The 17389-nt window shown below is 56.8% G+C and overlaps 1 protein-coding gene across 4 annotated transcripts in view; it reads right to left on the reverse strand.

Annotated features, from left to right (window-relative positions):
• Window positions 1-8307: 8307 nt before the first annotated feature.
• The window catches only part of SIK2 (salt inducible kinase 2), a 114307-nt gene continuing 105225 nt past the window's right edge, over window positions 8308-17389 (reverse strand). For 3 of the 4 annotated variants that reach the window (XM_036427723.2, XM_036427719.2, XM_036427720.2), the window contains 6 exons: window positions 16943-17171; window positions 16168-16452; window positions 15868-16031; window positions 15102-15212; window positions 14341-14432; window positions 8308-13083 (listed from right to left, as the gene is read on the reverse strand). In XM_036427723.2, coding sequence (XP_036283616.1) covers window positions 12492-13083; window positions 14341-14432; window positions 15102-15212; window positions 15868-16031; window positions 16168-16452; window positions 16943-17171 — 1473 coding nt within the window. In that variant the 3' untranslated portion in view covers window positions 8308-12491. The remainder of the gene's footprint in view (window positions 13084-14340; window positions 14433-15101; window positions 15213-15867; window positions 16032-16167; window positions 16453-16942; window positions 17172-17389) is intronic. The other variant, XM_036427724.2, reaches the window with a different exon arrangement.

Below are 17389 nucleotides of genomic sequence, written 5' to 3' on the forward strand. Positions count from 1 at the left end.
GATGTGCTTTTCTGTGGAAGCCCCAGAGGGCAGGCCCGGTGGCCACAACAAGTTGGGTGCTTGTCCTACCCTTTGCCTTTAACTTCAGTTCCTCTGACCTCTTCATTTTGAAGCTCCTGGCTTACAGCCTCCTGTTGGCTGCTTGGGTGTGACACAAGCGAGAGGAATAGCTTGTTAGCAGGTCTAGTGACTGGTCTGCTCTTAAGTAATGGTTCCCTCGGATTCTCCTGTTTCCAGCCAGTTCCTTGCGCCTCTCTCCTGTTCACTCACGAGTCTCCAGTCTTTTTTTTGTACCCAAAATAGCCCCTCTGTCCTCCCATGAGCCTGCTGTGTCCAGGAAATGACACAGTGTTCAGCTGAGGGAAATGTGGAGTATGGGAGCTGGTTCCTCATTGGGTAGGAAAGCCAAGCGGTGTCTTTCTGCAGAGCCTTCTGACCGGTGCTGTCAGTCCTCAGTGGAGCCAGCGCTTGTCTGGTTGGGCCCTGGAGGCCGGCAGTACGGAGCGGGGGGTGTCCCGGCTACCATGAGGCGGGGGGTGGCTCTTGGCGCCTCTGGAGGAAAAGCACCTTCATGAGGTCCTGTGGTCAGCCCACCTCCGCACAGAGGCCATGTGCCCCCACTGCCACCCCAGAGCCATGGAGGGTATCCGTCCGGGAAGCACTGGGCATAAGCGGGACTCGCCTGCCCAGGGACAGTTTCCGTGCCGCTGTCTGTCTCTAGTGGTGGCCCACAGGCTGAGGAAGCCAGATTTCCCCGTGAAGGAGTGACAAGGACTTCCTGAGACCTGGGGGCCTGGAGAGGACACCAGGAAGGTGAGCACACAGACTAAAACCTCCCAGGGGCTTACTGATAGGTGTGGGTGGAGGGCAGCAGGGGAGAACGCCGTCCCGGAGGAGAGCAACGTTTTTTTGGGGCAAGAGTAGGTGTACTGTTGTTTGTATGGAAAATACCATCAATAATAATAAAAGTAATATGCAAATTGACAGGATAGCAGAACCACCACGCTATGACACGCACTGGCACCAAGCCAGCCAAGGTGTGTGCCATGTGATTGGTTGGGGGGCTTCCCACCGTCACCCCACGATCGCCCCACAGGGGGAGGCCCAAGCCACCAGGCTGGCGGTGCTTCGGCAGGTGGGCGGCTTCCCTCTGTGAGGCGATTGAACACCCCTCCCCTCCCCCCGCAGTTGATCACCTCACAGAGGGAGGCTCAGGCCACTGGCCAGCGAACACCCTGCAGAGGGAAGCCCCAGCGATGCACCCCATGGCTGTCATCTGCAGAGGAGGCGACCAATGGCTGGGGGGAGCCCGGGGGGGGGGGGGGGGGGGGGGACTGAGCCCCACACAGATGGCAGGCAGTGGCAGAGGCGGGGGCGGGGCCAGCTGCTGCCAGCTAAGGGAAGGAAAGCCCAATCAGGCCCTGTTTGCCGGCCAGGGTTCAGGACCCTACCCAAGGGGTCTCGGATTGCAAGAGGGTACAGGATGGGCTGAGGGACAACCCTCTCCTGTATAAGAATAAACTGTTTCATGTACTCACGACTGCAAGCCTACTTTTGCCTCCCCTGTGTTTTAAGCCTGCTGCCCTGTTTCTTGTCCTTGCTTCTGGGCGTGCTTTCTGAGGGATGGCGTGGACTCAGCTCGCTCCGGGGGCTTCCCTCCCCACCTGGTCAGCACAAGCGAGGCCCGTGCAGAGGCCGGAGCGGTGGTTTGGTCGAGTTGCTTATGGAGATGGCTACTCCCACTTACCTCACAGAACAGAGACCGTCCCTATTTGCTGCGGCTCCTCTGGGGTAGTAACGTCCACTCAAGGAAAACACCATCCTGTCCATCTCCTGTGTGACGGGGGGATGTGGGACAAGCCCGTGTGATGGCCCGGAGGAGTGAGTGTTCAGCAGTCAACGTCGGTGCGGCCACTGCCCTGGCTGCTGGTTAGGAGAGCAGGTAAGACAGGCGGGTTCGGAGAGCGGCCGGAGGGCTCGCTGCCCTCGGTAAGCCAGGCTGCGCTCAGCTGACGGGGAACATGACTGGCATCTCACAGTCCAGGCAGCTTGCTTGGTGGCGATTTTAACCTCAAAGAGTTCGCCTTCCAAACCTCCATGGCTTTACTTTGTGCAAACGGAGGCCGTGAGGACGCTCCCGCTGTCCAGGCTCGGAGCTGCTGTGCTCCACCTGAGTGTCCGCTTCTGTGGTGGTGCCCCCACCGGCCCAGGCCCGGGGCTGGGCGTCCCTGCCAGGCCCTCCCGCCGGCCAGGGAGGAAGTGCGGGGTGACCCCCTCAGCCGCAGCCGCCCCTGGCCGACAGGAGCCTGAGGGGGTCGGCCTTCTTTAGTCGCGGAGCTGGCCTTTGGGGAGACACATTGGTGGAAGGCGCAGGAATAATAGTTTTTAGGTCTAAACCACAGATTTAAGAAAGGAGCTATGTTTTCCTACAAACGCGGGGTTAGCTGGCCATGGCATTCACTGTGGGGTCTGCCCCGGATCTGAGCATGGCCTGGCCGGCTTGCTCAGGTCTGTAGGTGGCCCTGGGAGAGCCACGAGCTGTAGGGAGAGTGTTAGCAGCCACGCCTGGAGCCTCCAGAACTGTGTGCAGGCACCTTGTCAAGCGCATGGCACAGTCCCACCTACTTCTCACCACTCCAGGCGCAGGTGCTGGCAGCACCAGTTGTCAGGTTAGTGGTTGTGCACATGTGCAGTGCCAGCCCCTCCCCCAGCCCCATCCTGTCCTCTGGGGGAGGGGGAGGGCAGTGCCAGGCAGTGCCAGGCCGATGAGTGTGCCGTCCATTCAGCCCAGAAGGCCCTGCTCCACCACACGGGGAGCCTCCCTCCACTTGTCTCACTTAGAGAAAGTGACTCGGGGAGACAGAAAGGGTGTTAGCTGTTGCCAGGCATGTCAGGGGCCAGCAGCCAAGTGAGTGATCCAGGAAGTCATCCAATTACAAGCCAGAAATTGTTCTTAACCCCTCGCTCACTCGCTCCCTCCCTCCCTCCCTGTCCGGGTGTACAGCAAACTCGCCCAAAAGGGCTCAGTGAACGCTGGCTGCTCAGAACCCTGGCAGCTCTCCCCAGGTCCTGGCTGGCTGGGCCCACGGGGAGCCATCCTCCTCCCGGGGCTCGGACCCGCCTCCTGGTCCAGGAGTGAATGGCCCGATGGGGCGGGCCAGTTCCTTTGGTGAAAGGCCCCTCGGAGGCTGGGCCTCAGGGTCTGCAGAGCCAGCTGTGCTCTGATGGGGCACGTGTCTCCCCAGCAGGACCCGCCGGGCACTGTGGCACCTCGCACCCCTTGTCTGTCCTGCCAGGCCAGGTGGGGCTGCCCCCGGACAGCCCGCAGGCTGCTCCCTGATGGCAGCTGCCGGGGGCTCTGACAGGAGGGTTAACAGACAATTTGTTTATTGAATCGCGAAATAGCTGTCACATGATTTTAATCAAAACACCATTTCCCTGACAACGGTGATGTCAGTCTTGTTATTGCAGGAAGGAGCAGCTGCGAGGGACATTCAGTCTTCAGGCCGAGCCCAGGTTTGGAGACGGATCTCCAGTGACACGCCCATAAGTAATGGGCACAGGCCCACGTCCGAGTCCACCCTCCTCCTCCTCTTCTCCATCGGGAAGTGTCCGAACAGACCCTGGCCGGCCCGGCCCTGCACCCCGAGTCTCCACGGAGCTCTTGCCTTCTGCACACCTCGCTCTTCTACCCTTGTTTCTACTTCCGATTTTTCCAGTTTCCCTCATTTCCCCCAAACTCAGAAAATCTCTGCGGCTCATGGGACTGCTGGCCTCTGCCTCCTGGCATCTGTCTGTCCTCTGTCTCTAGGCCAGCGCTTGCTGAGCAAGGCGGCTCCAGCAGCTTTGAGGGGGGGCGGGGGACGACAGGGGGGAGAGATTCTGCTGGAACCAGCTTTGTGGGGAGGACAACTGCTTGTCCTTTCCTTGTCTCTCTGAGAGCGGTGGGGCCAGGTGCTGCCCGAGGGTCTCGCGGGCAGTTCCAAGGAGCTCGGCTGTGGCAGGGCCGGAGGATTAGTTCTCTGAACCCAGAAAGGCTCCAGGCGACCTGAGTCCAAGCGAACGGAGGCCTGACAATGTGTCAGAGCCCAGGGAGGTGAGGCTGGCACCACGGCCAGCTGGAGCCGTGCCCCGGGCTCCACCTCCACCCACTGGGCAGAGAGAGGCCCCCCAGGCCCTCTCACCCCTCACCCGGGAGCTTGGCCGGAAAGCTGGAGGCTCGTGAACAAGGTCTCTTTCTAGGTGCCCATGGCTAGTGCTGCCCAGAACTCGTCACCGGAAATGAAGAAATCTCAGGCAAAGTTCTTGGTCCTTAACCTGGAGCTGGGCTCAGGCTAGGACGGCCGCTCTTTTTTTTAAAAAAAAAACAAAAAACACACACACATATTTTATTGAGTTTTTACAGAGAAGAAGAGAGAGGGATAGAGAGTTAGAAACATCGATGAGAGAGAAACAGATCAGCTGCCTCTTGCACACCCCCTACTGGGGATGTGCCCGCAATCAAGGTACATGCCCTTGCCCGGAATCGAACCCGGGACCTTTCACTGAGCCAAATCGGTTTAGGACAGCCACTCTTTTTAAAAAAAATATATTTTATTGATTTTTCACAGAGAGGAAGAGAGAGGGATAGAGTCAGAAACATCGATGAGAGAGAATCAATGATCAGCTGCCTCTTGCACACCCCCTACTGGGGATGTGCCCGCAACCAAGGTACATGCCCTTGCCCGGAATCGAACCCGGGACCTTTCAGTCCACAGGCCGACGCTCTATCCACTGAGCCAAACCGGTCCCGGCAGGACGGCCACTCTTAATGAGAGAGGAGATTCGCAGGCGCCAAGCAGCAGGCGCTGCCCAGGGTTGGAGCAGTTAAGGTTGCAGGAAGGCAGGCCGGCAGGACTGAGGCTGTGGCCATCACGGTGCTGGGCTCCAGCCCTGTCTGTTTAGAAGTGTGCTGTGCCAGCTGCATTTGAACCTTAGGGTAAACCTGGGGTTAAGTCAGCCAGGCTGTCTCCAAGTTACTGGGGGGGTAGCGAGGCTCTGCAGTGATTTGCCCAGGTGAGTGGCAGGGCTGGGAGAGGTGCCAGAGGCTGAGGACTCAGAGGTTCTTCACTGCCTAGGCCTGTGCCTGACTGAGAATGGGTAGGCACCACCCTCCCTGGAGGCACTTTCTGGCCAGGTGGCTGCTCCAGGGGCTGCGCTGGGGAAGCTGGGCCCAGTTCTAGGCCCTCCTTGCCCCGCCCTTTCATTCCTGGGCCCCTCCACCGGCCCTCACTGCTGGCACAGGGACCAGAAGGCAGATCTATTACAGTAGTCCCAGCCTGGAGCAGGCCAGGGCTGTGAACTCGGGGTCCTCCTCTGGGCATCTCTGCCAGGGTGCTGGGCCTTCCTTAGCTCGGCTGCATCCCGCACCCCAGCTGTGCTGCTGGCCCCGACCTGGTCAAGGACTTACTCCTGAGCGCCGGCTTCCTCAGGCCTCCCCTAGGCATCTCTGGCCCCATCAGCCCCCCTTTTCTTTGGGGAATTAGCGAGATGGAGTCAGAAGCTGTCAAAGCCTGCCTGCTGTGTTGAGTGACTCCCTCCTCCCTCCGAGAGGCTGACTCCCCAGTGCCTCACTGTGGGCCGGGTTTTCTGAGGTTCTGCCAGGCCAGCTCTCGGGGACAGCTGCAGGCAGGGGAGCTGCTTCCCAGGGTGCTGTGTCCTCCTCCCTTCCCCTATCCTGGCGCCTTGCTTGGTGGTTCAGCCCTGCACCCACTCTGCCCAGTTCAGACCCGCTGAGTCAGGCTCGCCCAGGAAAGTCCCCTGGAAACGTAGACAAAGGGCGGTGTTGACACTGCCGAGGGGGATTTGCAGCTGCCTGGTGGGCCCAGGAGTTCCCTGCCTGGTGGGCTGGGGCATAGTGGCAGGAGGAGCGAGTGCTGAGTGGCTGGAGGCACGTAGCAAGCTTCCCTCTGCCTGGCCAGGCTTTCGGGGTTGGCCTAAGCGATCTGTGGTTGTAGCTTCCCATCTGGGTGTGGGCAGATAGGCCGGTGATGGCTAGTGTCTGAGATGAGGGGCCAGTGCCTTCACTTCAGTCATGACTCACATCGGTTTCCCAAGGGCCACTGCAAAGTATGAGCCCTGCACAGTCACCCCCTTCAGAGCTGCTCAGCCTGGTCATGGCTGTGAAGTGCCGTCATTGGCTGGGGCTGGAACGGGAAGGGCAGAGCAGCTGCAGCCTGCGCAGGTGACTGACTTGGCAGCCACGTGGCACCTAGCTCCATGCACAAAGCTCAGGACTCCTCCACGGTGTCCTGGGGCTGCGAGCAGAGCAGGGGCCTCCCTCCCTCACCTGGGCCCCTGGGAGGCTGGCACACTTAGCGGGGAGGGCCCGCCAAGAACCCAGTAATGGAAAAGGGTGTGGGGCTGCAGGTGGAGACACTGGTGTTCTTCTAAGTCAGGGGTTGAAGACACCATAACTTGGGGACCATGAAGGGGCCTGATGGGAGCAGGAATCAACTCCTCCCCTGAAAATATCTGTCCAAAGTTGCGTCTATATGCCTGTTTCTTGGGAAGAGGGGCCAAAGCTTCCACCAAAGCTTCTGTGAAACCTCAATTTAAGAACTAATAGTGTGTCCTGGCTGAGTAGGTCAGTTGGTTAGAGCATTAGCTCAACACTCCAAGGGTGTGGTTCAATCCCTGGTCAGGCACATACAACCAATGAGTGCGGAAATAAAGGGAACAGCAAACCCCGATGGTCCTTTCCCATTCCCTCTCTTTCACAAATCAATAATAATAGTAATAAAATCAGGTGCCCTCACTGTTTGGCTCAGTGGATAGAGGTGCAGCCTGTGGACTGAAGGGTCCCCGGTTCAATTCTGATCAAAGGCACATGTGGGCTTGATCCCCAGTAGGGGGTGTGCAGGAGGCAGCCGATCAATGATTCTCTCTCATCATTGATGTTTGTATCTCTCTCTCCCTCCCTCTCCCATCCTCTCTGAAATCAATAAAACATATTAGGAAAAAAAAAAATCCAAAACAAAACAATAATAAAACACACACTTGGAAACCCTAATGGGGTGGAGAAGAGCAGATGGCCAACAGAGGCCGGGGCCCTGCTGCCACCTGCCTGGCTCGGAGGGGCACTGTGCTGCCTCCCTTTGGAGGTGTGGGCACCATCGGCGCCAGGCCTCCAGCCAGCCCCTCCCCACTCCGCGCAGAGCCTCTGGCTCCTGGAGACCCTGGGGCTGCAGTGCGGTTCTGGGGCAGGGGAGGACGGGCCTGATGGCTGCTGACGTTCTGGCCGGTCTCTGCTGGCAGGCCTGTTGTTTTGGTCCGTACCCTGCACCCTAGGGTTGTTTTTGGCAACACAGAGATGATGGAGAAATTCGGTGGGAAAGGGGAACGTTTGCAAAACACCATTACTGAAATCGAGTGCTTTTCTTAAAAAATAGGAGTGCCCTTGAAATTCACTGAATTCTTGGGTAACAGCCGTCTGAGGGCAGTGTAGCCCGCCTGTGAGCAGCGCTAGGCCACAGAACAAGTCCACGGAGACGGCTTGGCTCCCCTTCTGCCCCACCCGCAGCCGGCAGGTGACCCTGGTTTGGAAACTCAGTTCTATAGTGTGCGTTCAACTGGAATGGCCTGAGCGAAACCAAATCTCAATTGAATCTGCTGTCAGAAGGTAGGACTTAATACTGCCCTTTCCCTCGGGGTCTGGCACTAAACCAAGTCCTGAGCGTATGAGTGGCTTCAAATGCCTTGGCAGATAGATTCTTCCAGCACCTGAGGGCACCGAGCAGGTGCCTGTCCCCGGGTGACGTCCAGTGTCTGAGTGGAGGCCTTTTGCAGGCCCAGACACAGATCTGCCGTCATGAGTTAATGGTCTTGCTGTCCCTCTGTCCCCAGTCCTGGCCCTGCAGCTTGCTTGTCCGGCTGCATGGCCCTCCCAGGCTACCTCTGAGTCCGTCAGAGCCCCAGGCCCCACTGTGCCTGTCCATCCGCCTGCAGGCTGCGGTCAGCTCGCTGTCAGCGCTCTGCAGCGGCAGGCGTGTGCGTGGGCCGCGGCAGAGCCCGGTATTACTTACCCGCTGACGTCAATGAGAACATACTATCCGTGTCTTTCGCTGCAGCCTGAAATGAGCACCAGAGGTCAGGGCACACGGCCGCCTGCACGCTCAGAAAACCCACCCCAGGCTGACGGGTGAAGTCCTAGCTCCCTCGCCTGACACTCACCATCCAGGCTCTTAGGAAACAAGTTGTTTTTATTCAAGAGTGTTGGAAATGTTAAAAACTGTATTTTTTTTCTTGCAGAAAATTACCCCGTTTAAATTAATGTTTGATACAAAGATCATTTATTAAACTGCATTTTAGGCTATTTTCTAACATTGAGTGACAGTTACATTTTTTTTGAAACTTTTTCACATTGAAGCTATTATGATTTGCACTCAAAATACCAAAGCTGTTGAACTCACCATTTATTCCTTAGTCATTTTAAAAAATCACACATTAAAAATAACTACAATTAGATTAATTTTATCAAAATTACTCACAGACCAAACCTCCCTCGGAAATAAGTGAATCGTGCTGCCCTGCCCACAAAGTGCAATTATCTCTGTATGACTTTTATTTCTGAAATTGCAGCCCCCAAAGGAAGCCAACCTCCTTTCCTATCCACTTTCCCTTCAGGGATTTTGGTGGAGGCGATTTCTCTTGCCATCAGCGGTGGGCAGGTGTCACCACCCCCATTTCCCTGATTGAGAAAGTCTGGCTGGATGGGCACCCCAGCCCGCGATCGGTATTTGTGGATGTGAACGTCATTCCAATATGCGGTCACATTTCCTGGGATGCTATTCTCCTATTTTTATTTTTTTGAATTGATCTGAGAGAGGAAGGGAGAGCTAGAGCAACATCAATGATGAGAGAGAACCATTGATTAGCTGCCTCCTGCACCTGCCAAACCGGGGATCCAGCCACACTGGCCAGGCCATTTTATTTTTAAAGCTCACCTCTACCTACCCACGTTGCTTCTGAAAAGACAAAGTATCAAAGTGTGTTATTTTCTTTAATCTTAAAAGTGTCTAATCAGCACCTTTACTTGATGTTACTTAACCGTAAGCAGTGCGGCCCTCCTGGGGCCCCGGGAGGTCAGGTTCCTGGGCTGAGTCTGCTGGCCGGCAGGGCGGCTGCGCTGTGCCATCTGGCCCCTTGGCCATCGAGGAAGAGGTGTCCTCCCCGCGCATACTTCTGTGGGGATGGCCGTTCGGTGTAACCGGGAGAAACCAGCGTCTTTAACGTGCCCCTGCACTTGTGTCGTTAGCTAGCAGGGCTGCAGGCAGATCCGTGGGGGCCACTCTCTCAGCCTTGCTCAGAGGACTGCCCGGAGGGCCCTCTCCCTCCAGCCAGGCCGCTGTGGAGGGGAGGACCGGGCGAGGGAAGATGTCACTCTCACCCAGTGCTTAGCCCACTGGGGCTTGGTGCACGGGCTGTTGTTGCTGAAGGGAAAGGACATGGGGCGAGAAGCCACACATCTCACCACGTCCCTGTGTCTGAACAGCCTGCCCCTAAGCAGGGGCTGCTCCGGTACCGCACACCCGGACCCCTGGCCACCCGGCACGGAGGCTGCCGCTGCTCACTTCTCTCTACCTGCTGGGCCACCCAGTCACTCTCCAGCCGAGAATACACCCTCCTGCCAACCCAATGGCAGACTTTCCTCTGGGCGCCTGCTTTCAGGCACGGATCGCAGTGTGGCCGAGGCCGGTGTTGGAGGGCACCGGGCCCCCACCAGCCAGCTCAGGCCTGGGCTTGCCCACTCAGCTCCTCACTTCCTTTCCCGGAGGCAGCGGATTCAGAAAGGAAGGGGTTTTGTTCACATAAGAACAGACCCGTTAGCCCGCTCTTCCTAGCTCTCCTCCAGATGCTTCTCATGAAGAGATGCTCTAGGCTGGTGAGGAGACCCTGCTCCCCGGCAGCACGAGGGCAGAGGCCTGGAGGCCGAGGCGGCGAGGGGCTCTGCCAGGGAGCACGCACTGTGTGGGACACGCTCTGTCTGCCTTGCTGAGCCTGCATGTCAGCTGCATGTATGAACTAGAGACGTTCTTGCCAACTGGACATTGCAGAATTAGTGCATTTTCCCCAAATAGAGACTAAACCTGGATTAAAAAAGGGACAAAAACAAAAAATAAAGTACCACACATATTGCACTGTTTGCTGAATGAAATTTTTACCTCATGTTCATCTCCCTAAGTCTCTTCAGAGGAGCGGGCGGGGTTCACAGGCCAACAAAGCCAACGATGCCCCGCCAATAGGGCAGCTGCTGGGGCAGCGGGCGCAGGGAGGAGCCTTCCCAGGCCGGGGTGCCTGAGGGGCGCTCTGCTGGCGCTCACCCATCACCGCTGAGGAGCGCAGAGAGCAGGTGGCTGGGAAACACTGACCGGCCCAGACTCAGTCCCCCAGCTTGGTTCACTGAGCACAGAGGCTACGAAACGGACTGACTTCTGCTGAAATACACGAGAACAGCAGGAACTTACACTGAGGCCAGCAGGCCAGCTCAGGGTGCTTGCGGGCTCTGTCTCTGGGTCCCTCGGTTTCCATCGGCCTCTCGGCTGCCCCCCTGCCCGCCCCCGTCGGCCTGGTTGCCTGGCGCAGCCTGGGTGTCCTGGCTGACAGGCTCCTGGCCTTGCTGGGGCAGCTGTTTCTGCGACTGAAATGAGCAGCCCCGAGTTCAGTATGGAAGGATGTCAGTTTCATAAACATGACAGCACTTCGGTAGTAATTTTGGGAAAACTTCTTTCAGTCTAAACAAATTAAGCCCTGTTTTATAATTGGCATATTTTACAAAGACTTACAACAGATTAGAGACCTTAACAGAAGGATCTCTTAAATGTAATGATATTTCACCAAATCATCAATCTTAAGCACGAGGCAGGGTAAACCATCAGAACTTCATTCGTCCTTCCCTTTCCACTGTGTGTTCTCCCAGAATGACCGCCCTCCCTCCCCGCAGCCGTCCTGGCCGGCCCCGCTCTCCCCACGCCCAGGGCCCCACACCCCGGGCCCACGCTCAGCCCAGGCCCCGGGGAGCCAGGAACATAGCTGCTCGGTACCAGCCGGGAGGGGCTGAGTCAGACATAGCGGACTCAGACCTTCCGGCTCCTCCTCACCTGCTGGGAACTCACTGCGAAGAGGGAAGGCGACTGAACGCGGAGGTGTCCTGTCCACTCAGGTGGCGCTCTGCGCGGTGCTGAGGGAACAGGCCTGTGCCCGGTGTGTTCACCTGCTGACAGGATGGCAGCGAGTCCGTAAATAACACTGAACTGGTGACGCACGGATGTTACTGCCCGAATGACAGGTGACTCGTTACACGGTTAGTGGCTGTAGCATCTATTTCTTACTTATTTTGATGAATTAACTGTGAGGGTTAAGTTTTACTAGTAATACAGTGAGTTTGGCAGATGATTTGCTTCCGTGGCTGACACATCTGCGGTTTGAATATTGCTGTAATACTCTAACGTTTCATTACAAGTCAGACCGTAAGGAAATGAAGAATGCGATTCCCACACAGTGGAAAACAAACTGAAGTGACTTTGGATTTAGCATTGACACGGATGGAAACTTGGTTTCTACAGAAAGAAATAATTAAAGCATGATCCGGGAAAAGGCACGGCACTACCACTTCACATGGGAGAGAAAAGTTCACTCTCGTTCTTAAACTTCTTAGTCCTCTGTGAACCTGTCCGAATATACAGAGCTCAGGAGACTAGCAACATATAATATAGTGTGAAGTCTGAGTAGTTACTACATTTGAAGAGACACGGTGTCCCCATCTCCCTCCCCGAAAGGCCGACTGCCCGCCCAGAAGTCCGCACAGATCTGCGGGCGGCCCGCCTTCCTGGCCTGGCCCTGCTCCGATGGCTCCTCCGGGTCCTCGCCCAGCTCCGCCGTGGTGGGTCCTATGGTCCCCCAGGCGACATCTCCGGCGCCCTCTGCCTTCTGAAGAGGCGCTGCTCCGGGAGACGCCGGGGGCTTAGTGCCAGCTGGTCTTCAGTGGCCCCGAAACAGCTCTCCCTCGATGCTCGGTGATGACCTTGGGGACAGCGTGCACCAGCAGCTCAGCACCTCCGCTTTCCCTTAGTCCACACGTCACATTCCTATGTCTCCTGTGTGCCTTCAGCAGCTGCTCCTGGGCCTCAGGGAAAAACTGCCCCTTCCCTCCACAGTGGCCCACGCTCCTGTGCTCACCGTCCCCGGATGCCTGGGTAGCTCAGTGTAAAACTAGGTTTGATGTCTCAGAGAAACATCTGGCGGCGTCTCCGGGAGGCTTGCTCCGCCCGGCCAGCCGTGTGCCAGCGTGGGCCACAGGAAGCCGAGAGGGACGAGCCGGGCCCTCCGATTCCAGTTGGGCGAGTTGGTCCTCCGTTCCGGGAGAGGACGGGAAATAAGCTTTAACTGTAGAGGCTGACATAGAGATAAAACACACGTGCTTCCTGCACGGACGGTCCCACCTCCTGGCCGGGCTAGTTCACCAGGACATAGCCATTGTGCTGCGGGTCCACGGCCTCCAGCATCTCACAGTCGAAGAGTCCGGGGAACTCGGAGAGGGCGAGCGGGTCGTAGCTGGAGGGGTCGCCCGGCAGCCCCGAGCCCCGGGGACAGTCCGGCGCTGCCCCGCCGCCCAGCTGGGCTCCGTCCAGGGGGTACTGGCCGGGAGCGGGGTAGTCCGGCTCAGGCGAGACGGCGCCCGGCAGCTCGCAAGTCTGGTAGGAGAAGGGTAAGGCCGCGGGGGCGGCCCCCGGCTGCTGCGGGGGTGGCGGGGGTGGCGGGGGTGGCGGGGGCGGCTGCTGCAGGTGGCCCTGAGGGCCGGGCGCGGAGGGCAGGGGCCGCAGCGGCATCTCGGGGTACTGGCCCAGGAAGGGGCTGTACTGCATCTGCTCAGAGGCCGCCAGGACGGGGCTCAGGGGCTGCGCCAGGCTGAAGGGTGGCGGCTGCGGCGGCGGCGATGGGGCCTCCTGGTGAGGCTGTGGATAGGAGCTCTCCGCTATCTGCATCTGGTTGAAGTACGCCTGCAGCTGAGACTGCTTCTGGAGGAAGAGCCGCTTCTGCTGGAGTCTACAATGGCAAACCCAGAGAAAGCATGGTCAGTCTTCCTCAGTGTCAGCAATGTCAATGCCAGGCAGCGTCAGCCACCAGCTCAGCCGCTCACTTCTCTTTCCATGGCAGAAAAGAAGTGGGGGTAGAAGCAAAAAGTGTCGCTTTTCTTAAACCTAATCTTACTTTTTGTCCCCCAATTGCGACTGACCTCAGGGTGACAGTAAACACTAACTCATTTTCTCTAAGACCCTGACGTTTTTCTCCCTATGAAGTGAGAGGCTGACTTCCCAGCTGCAATGTCAAAGGGGGTGGGGTGTGTGTGTGATCCCTGGCCTCCCTGTGGCCTTTGGCTGATGGAGCAGGGCCACGCCTCCTTGGCCACCACTGCTCCTGCTGGTGAGGCCAGGGGCAGGAATTACTGCAAGGGAGGATGTGAGACTGAAGGGAAAACAGCACATTTAGGGCTGCTGTTCCCCGCAGGCTCACAGCGAGGTAGCCGTCACATCTGGGACTCTGGCTCATGCCTCAAACCCATTTTCCTCCCTGGCCAGGTGGCTCGGTTGGCACATCATCCTGAACACCAAAAGGTGGCGGGTTTGATTCCCAGTCAGGGCACTTCCAGGAGGCAACTGATTGATCTCTCTCTGTCTCTTCCTCCCCTACCCCTCTCTAAAAGCATACCTGAGGATTTAAAAATAATTAAAAACCACCAATTTCCCTAGTAGAGGCGACACCAGGTTGAATGGATACACCCAGCAATATTTTTATTTCTTTAATTGATTTCAGAGAGGAAGGGAGATGGAGAAACATCAATGATGAGAGAGAATCATTGATCGGTTGCTTTTTTCAAGCCCCCACTGGGGACTGAGCCCACAACCCGGGCATGTGCCCTGACTGGGAATCAAACCATGACCTCCTGGTTCATAGGTTGATGCTTAACCATTGAGCCACGCTGGCCAGGCCCCAGCATCCTTTTTATTATTTATTTATTTATTTATTTATTTATTATTGATTTTTCACAGAGAGGAAGGGAGAGGGATAGAGAGCTAGAAACGTCGATGAGAGAGAAACATCGACCAGTTGCCTCTTGCACACTCCCTACTGGGGATGTGCCCACAACCAAGGTACATGCCCTTGACCAGAATCGAACCCGGGACCCTTCAGTCCGCAGACTGACGCTCTATCCACTGAGCCAAACCGGTTTTGGCCAGGCCCCAGCATTCTTAAGTCTCCCACAAAAGAAAGTGACTTCTTTGGCCAAAGGCGCTCTCTCACCTGTGTTCCTGCAGCTGCTGTTCAAGGCTCCGTGGTGGCTCCTTACAATACAGCTGGCAGGTGTTCGGGGCTTTCGACAGAAGGCTGGGCTTCTGGAAGAGCGGAAAACAACCCAAGCATGACGATGTGCTGCCGTCTGGGACGCGGTCAGCAGACCGGGCTGCCGCCTGGAGGGGACCAAACGTGTCCTCCACACCACGCGGGAGAAGGGACTGACGACACTTGCTCACTGGGACCCTGGGAGAGCACTGGGCCCGCGGCTTGGGGTCAGCAGACCTGGGCTGTCTCAGCTCTACTCTACTTCAGTTTCCATTCCTACAAGTCCCCTGGGATCGCGAGGTTCATGGAGATTATAAACAACGAGAAAAATGGGGCTAAATCTCACTGACAAAGGCAGCAGCACCAGCTGAATGAACAAATGATTCATCTTTTGAGATTTTCAGGCCAGAGGTAAATTTCCATTTTACCAGTTATTCAGTAGGAGGCACACACCAGGAGCAGAGGCCATGCTCCCCTTCCTGACACTGTGTTAGTTATTACTCGTGGAGGGTTGTCTTGCGGGGGTCTGAGGACAAGTCCACAGCCAGCACAGAGCATCACCTAAGTCTGAATGTGTTTCCAGAAACTAGAAGTGCACTGTCAGGCCCCTGTCTGTGAGGGATCAAGCCGTCACCCTAGCGAAGGCCTGAACAAGCCAAACAGATGCCCGCCGTGCAGAAGGCGGTCTGGCCAGCACAGCTGGGCAGCCAGGGAAGACCCACCTGGAGCCTGTGCTGCAGGTACTGGGCCTCCAGGCTCTGCCGCGGGGACAGCGGCGGGTGCACGCTCGTGGCAAGTGCAGGAACGCCTTCCGGCTGCTGGGCAGCTTCCTCCTGAGGAGCAAGGGTGACACGTTTTCAATTCTCCAGGAGAAAGTTCCAGCTATTAGTTTAAGCACCTGGCAAATGCCCAAGAGGAACTCCAACCGTACACACGCCCCTCACAGCGTTCGCACAGCCAGCAGGTGGAGGGCTGGTCACTTACAGACAATCTGCCCATGGACCTGCAGGGAGCGGTCACCTCGTCAGCACTGGATACAGGCCATCACCCTCCTGGGCCGTGAAGGCTAGAGCAGCCTGGACGCACTAACAATAGCTCAAAATAAACTTACTGGATCAATAGCATTTTTTTTTTTGTATCTGTAGCACAAAGAATCCATCTGTAATATTTAATGAAGTGATGGCATATTAAAAGTAGTGGTAGTAAGCTTCTCATTTGGGTAAAGTTTATTATTCTAAGTTTTTAGTGCCACCTGGGGGAGACGATCAGAGGTAACTTACATACAAGCTGCCCCGGGCACCAGACACAGCTTGGCAGTTCAAGGCCTCACCTGTCAGCGGCAGGTGCAGCAGTAAGAAAAGTTTTCCGAAAGATCCTGTTTGCTCCCGGCCTGGAGCGAGTCCTCCCAACGGAGTGACACACCTTCAGGACACACTCACCCCTCGCACTCGCCACGCTGCCGGCTGCGGAAAGGGCCGGAGCACTCACCTGAGGGCGGCTGCCGGCCAGGTCCTGGAGCTGAGGAGCAGCTGACGCCAGGCTGGGGTCGACCTCAGGCCCCATCTGTTCATACAGCAGCTGCACTTTGTTCAACTCTAGGATCCCTTTGGTTCTAGCCAGATTCTGAAGGTGCTGTCTAAATGCTACAATTCCTGGAAGAAAGCACAATGACCAAAGTTTAAATAAAACACAGGCCTCTCAGTGATGACAAGTGTGATACCAATATGGCCTCCACCCTCAGATCCTACCAGCTGAGGGCTTTAGGAGGCAGGAGGGGAGGGCGGTTACCTTGGGTGAGGGAGGTGTCGGAGGCCCTGCGGCCCTCCCTGAAGCTCACGGGCGACCTGTTGTGGGCCTCTCTTCTCTGGGAGGCCAGGGCCTGCATGGCGGGGTTGGCAGGCCTCAGGCTCATGAAGGGGGAGGCCATGCCAGGTGAGGGCTGGTTGGCTAACATGATGTCTTTAAGGGAAGGGTTGTCCTCCATGAAGCTCAGGTCCCTCTGAACAGACCCCATGTCATACTCAGAGTCCACACTGTCAAGCGAAGGGTTGTCGCTCATGGAGAAAACTTTCCCTTTAAGAGAAAACAGAGCAGATATGAGGAATAGCAAACAGTGAGCTATTTGGCCAAGAGACACAAAGTGCAGCCGGTTTGAGCTCTCTCAGTGACAATGTCCTTAATCTCCAACCCGCACATTTTTTCCAGAACCATTTTCCACGTCAATTTAATCAGCTTTGAGTTTTTGGGGCGAACACTCCAGAACCTGTGCCCTGCAGATCTCTGCCACCCCTAAGGCCAGGTCCTGGGTGAGTCCCTGGCACTCGGTGAATTCTGGGAGTGAGGAGACAGCTCAGAAGCGATCCATTTGCATCTCGGCAGCTGCAGAGCAGGCCTACCCTCAGCTGCTGAGTGTTGTCCACAAGGAAAGAGCAGACTGGTTTCCATGGGGAAATGCTCACTATGGACCACATCCTAGGAGCTGGTGGGTACCATCACTACCTCGTGGAGACTGGACTATGACGGACAGTGTGCAGACTCGGCTGCAGCTCAGTGGACAGCATACCTGAGCCCGGCACCAGGACCAGCTGATTGGTCACTTCGGACAGAGTGTGCCGTCGCTGCCCACCGCGTGTGGACTGGAACGCGTCGAAGGCCTGGCTGGGGTCTTCCTCGGCCTCTCCCTCTGTCTCCAGCCCTTCATCGATGGAGGTCTCCATCATGCTGCTGGGCAGGGACTGGCACCCCTTCCTTGCCAGGACCGGAGGCACAGGGTCCAGCAGACAGCCAGTGACCTATACGTCAGAGCGAGAGGAAGCTGTCAGTTGCTGCTCTGCTGAGACATTCGAAAAATCCACTCGGGAAACATGTCAGCATTGTGGCAGATTAGTAATTAAGTAAAATACTGAAAATGTACAGATGTGTTATTAACGACAACAATGAGAGGCAAGCCAACTGCAGCTGAGAGACAGGAGCCCAGTATGGCCGAGCCCGCACTGCCTCCCAGGATTCT

Source organism: Pipistrellus kuhlii, unplaced genomic scaffold, assembly GCF_014108245.1.
Source record: "Pipistrellus kuhlii isolate mPipKuh1 unplaced genomic scaffold, mPipKuh1.p scaffold_m20_p_9, whole genome shotgun sequence".
NCBI classification, from domain to species: domain Eukaryota; kingdom Metazoa; phylum Chordata; class Mammalia; order Chiroptera; family Vespertilionidae; genus Pipistrellus; species Pipistrellus kuhlii.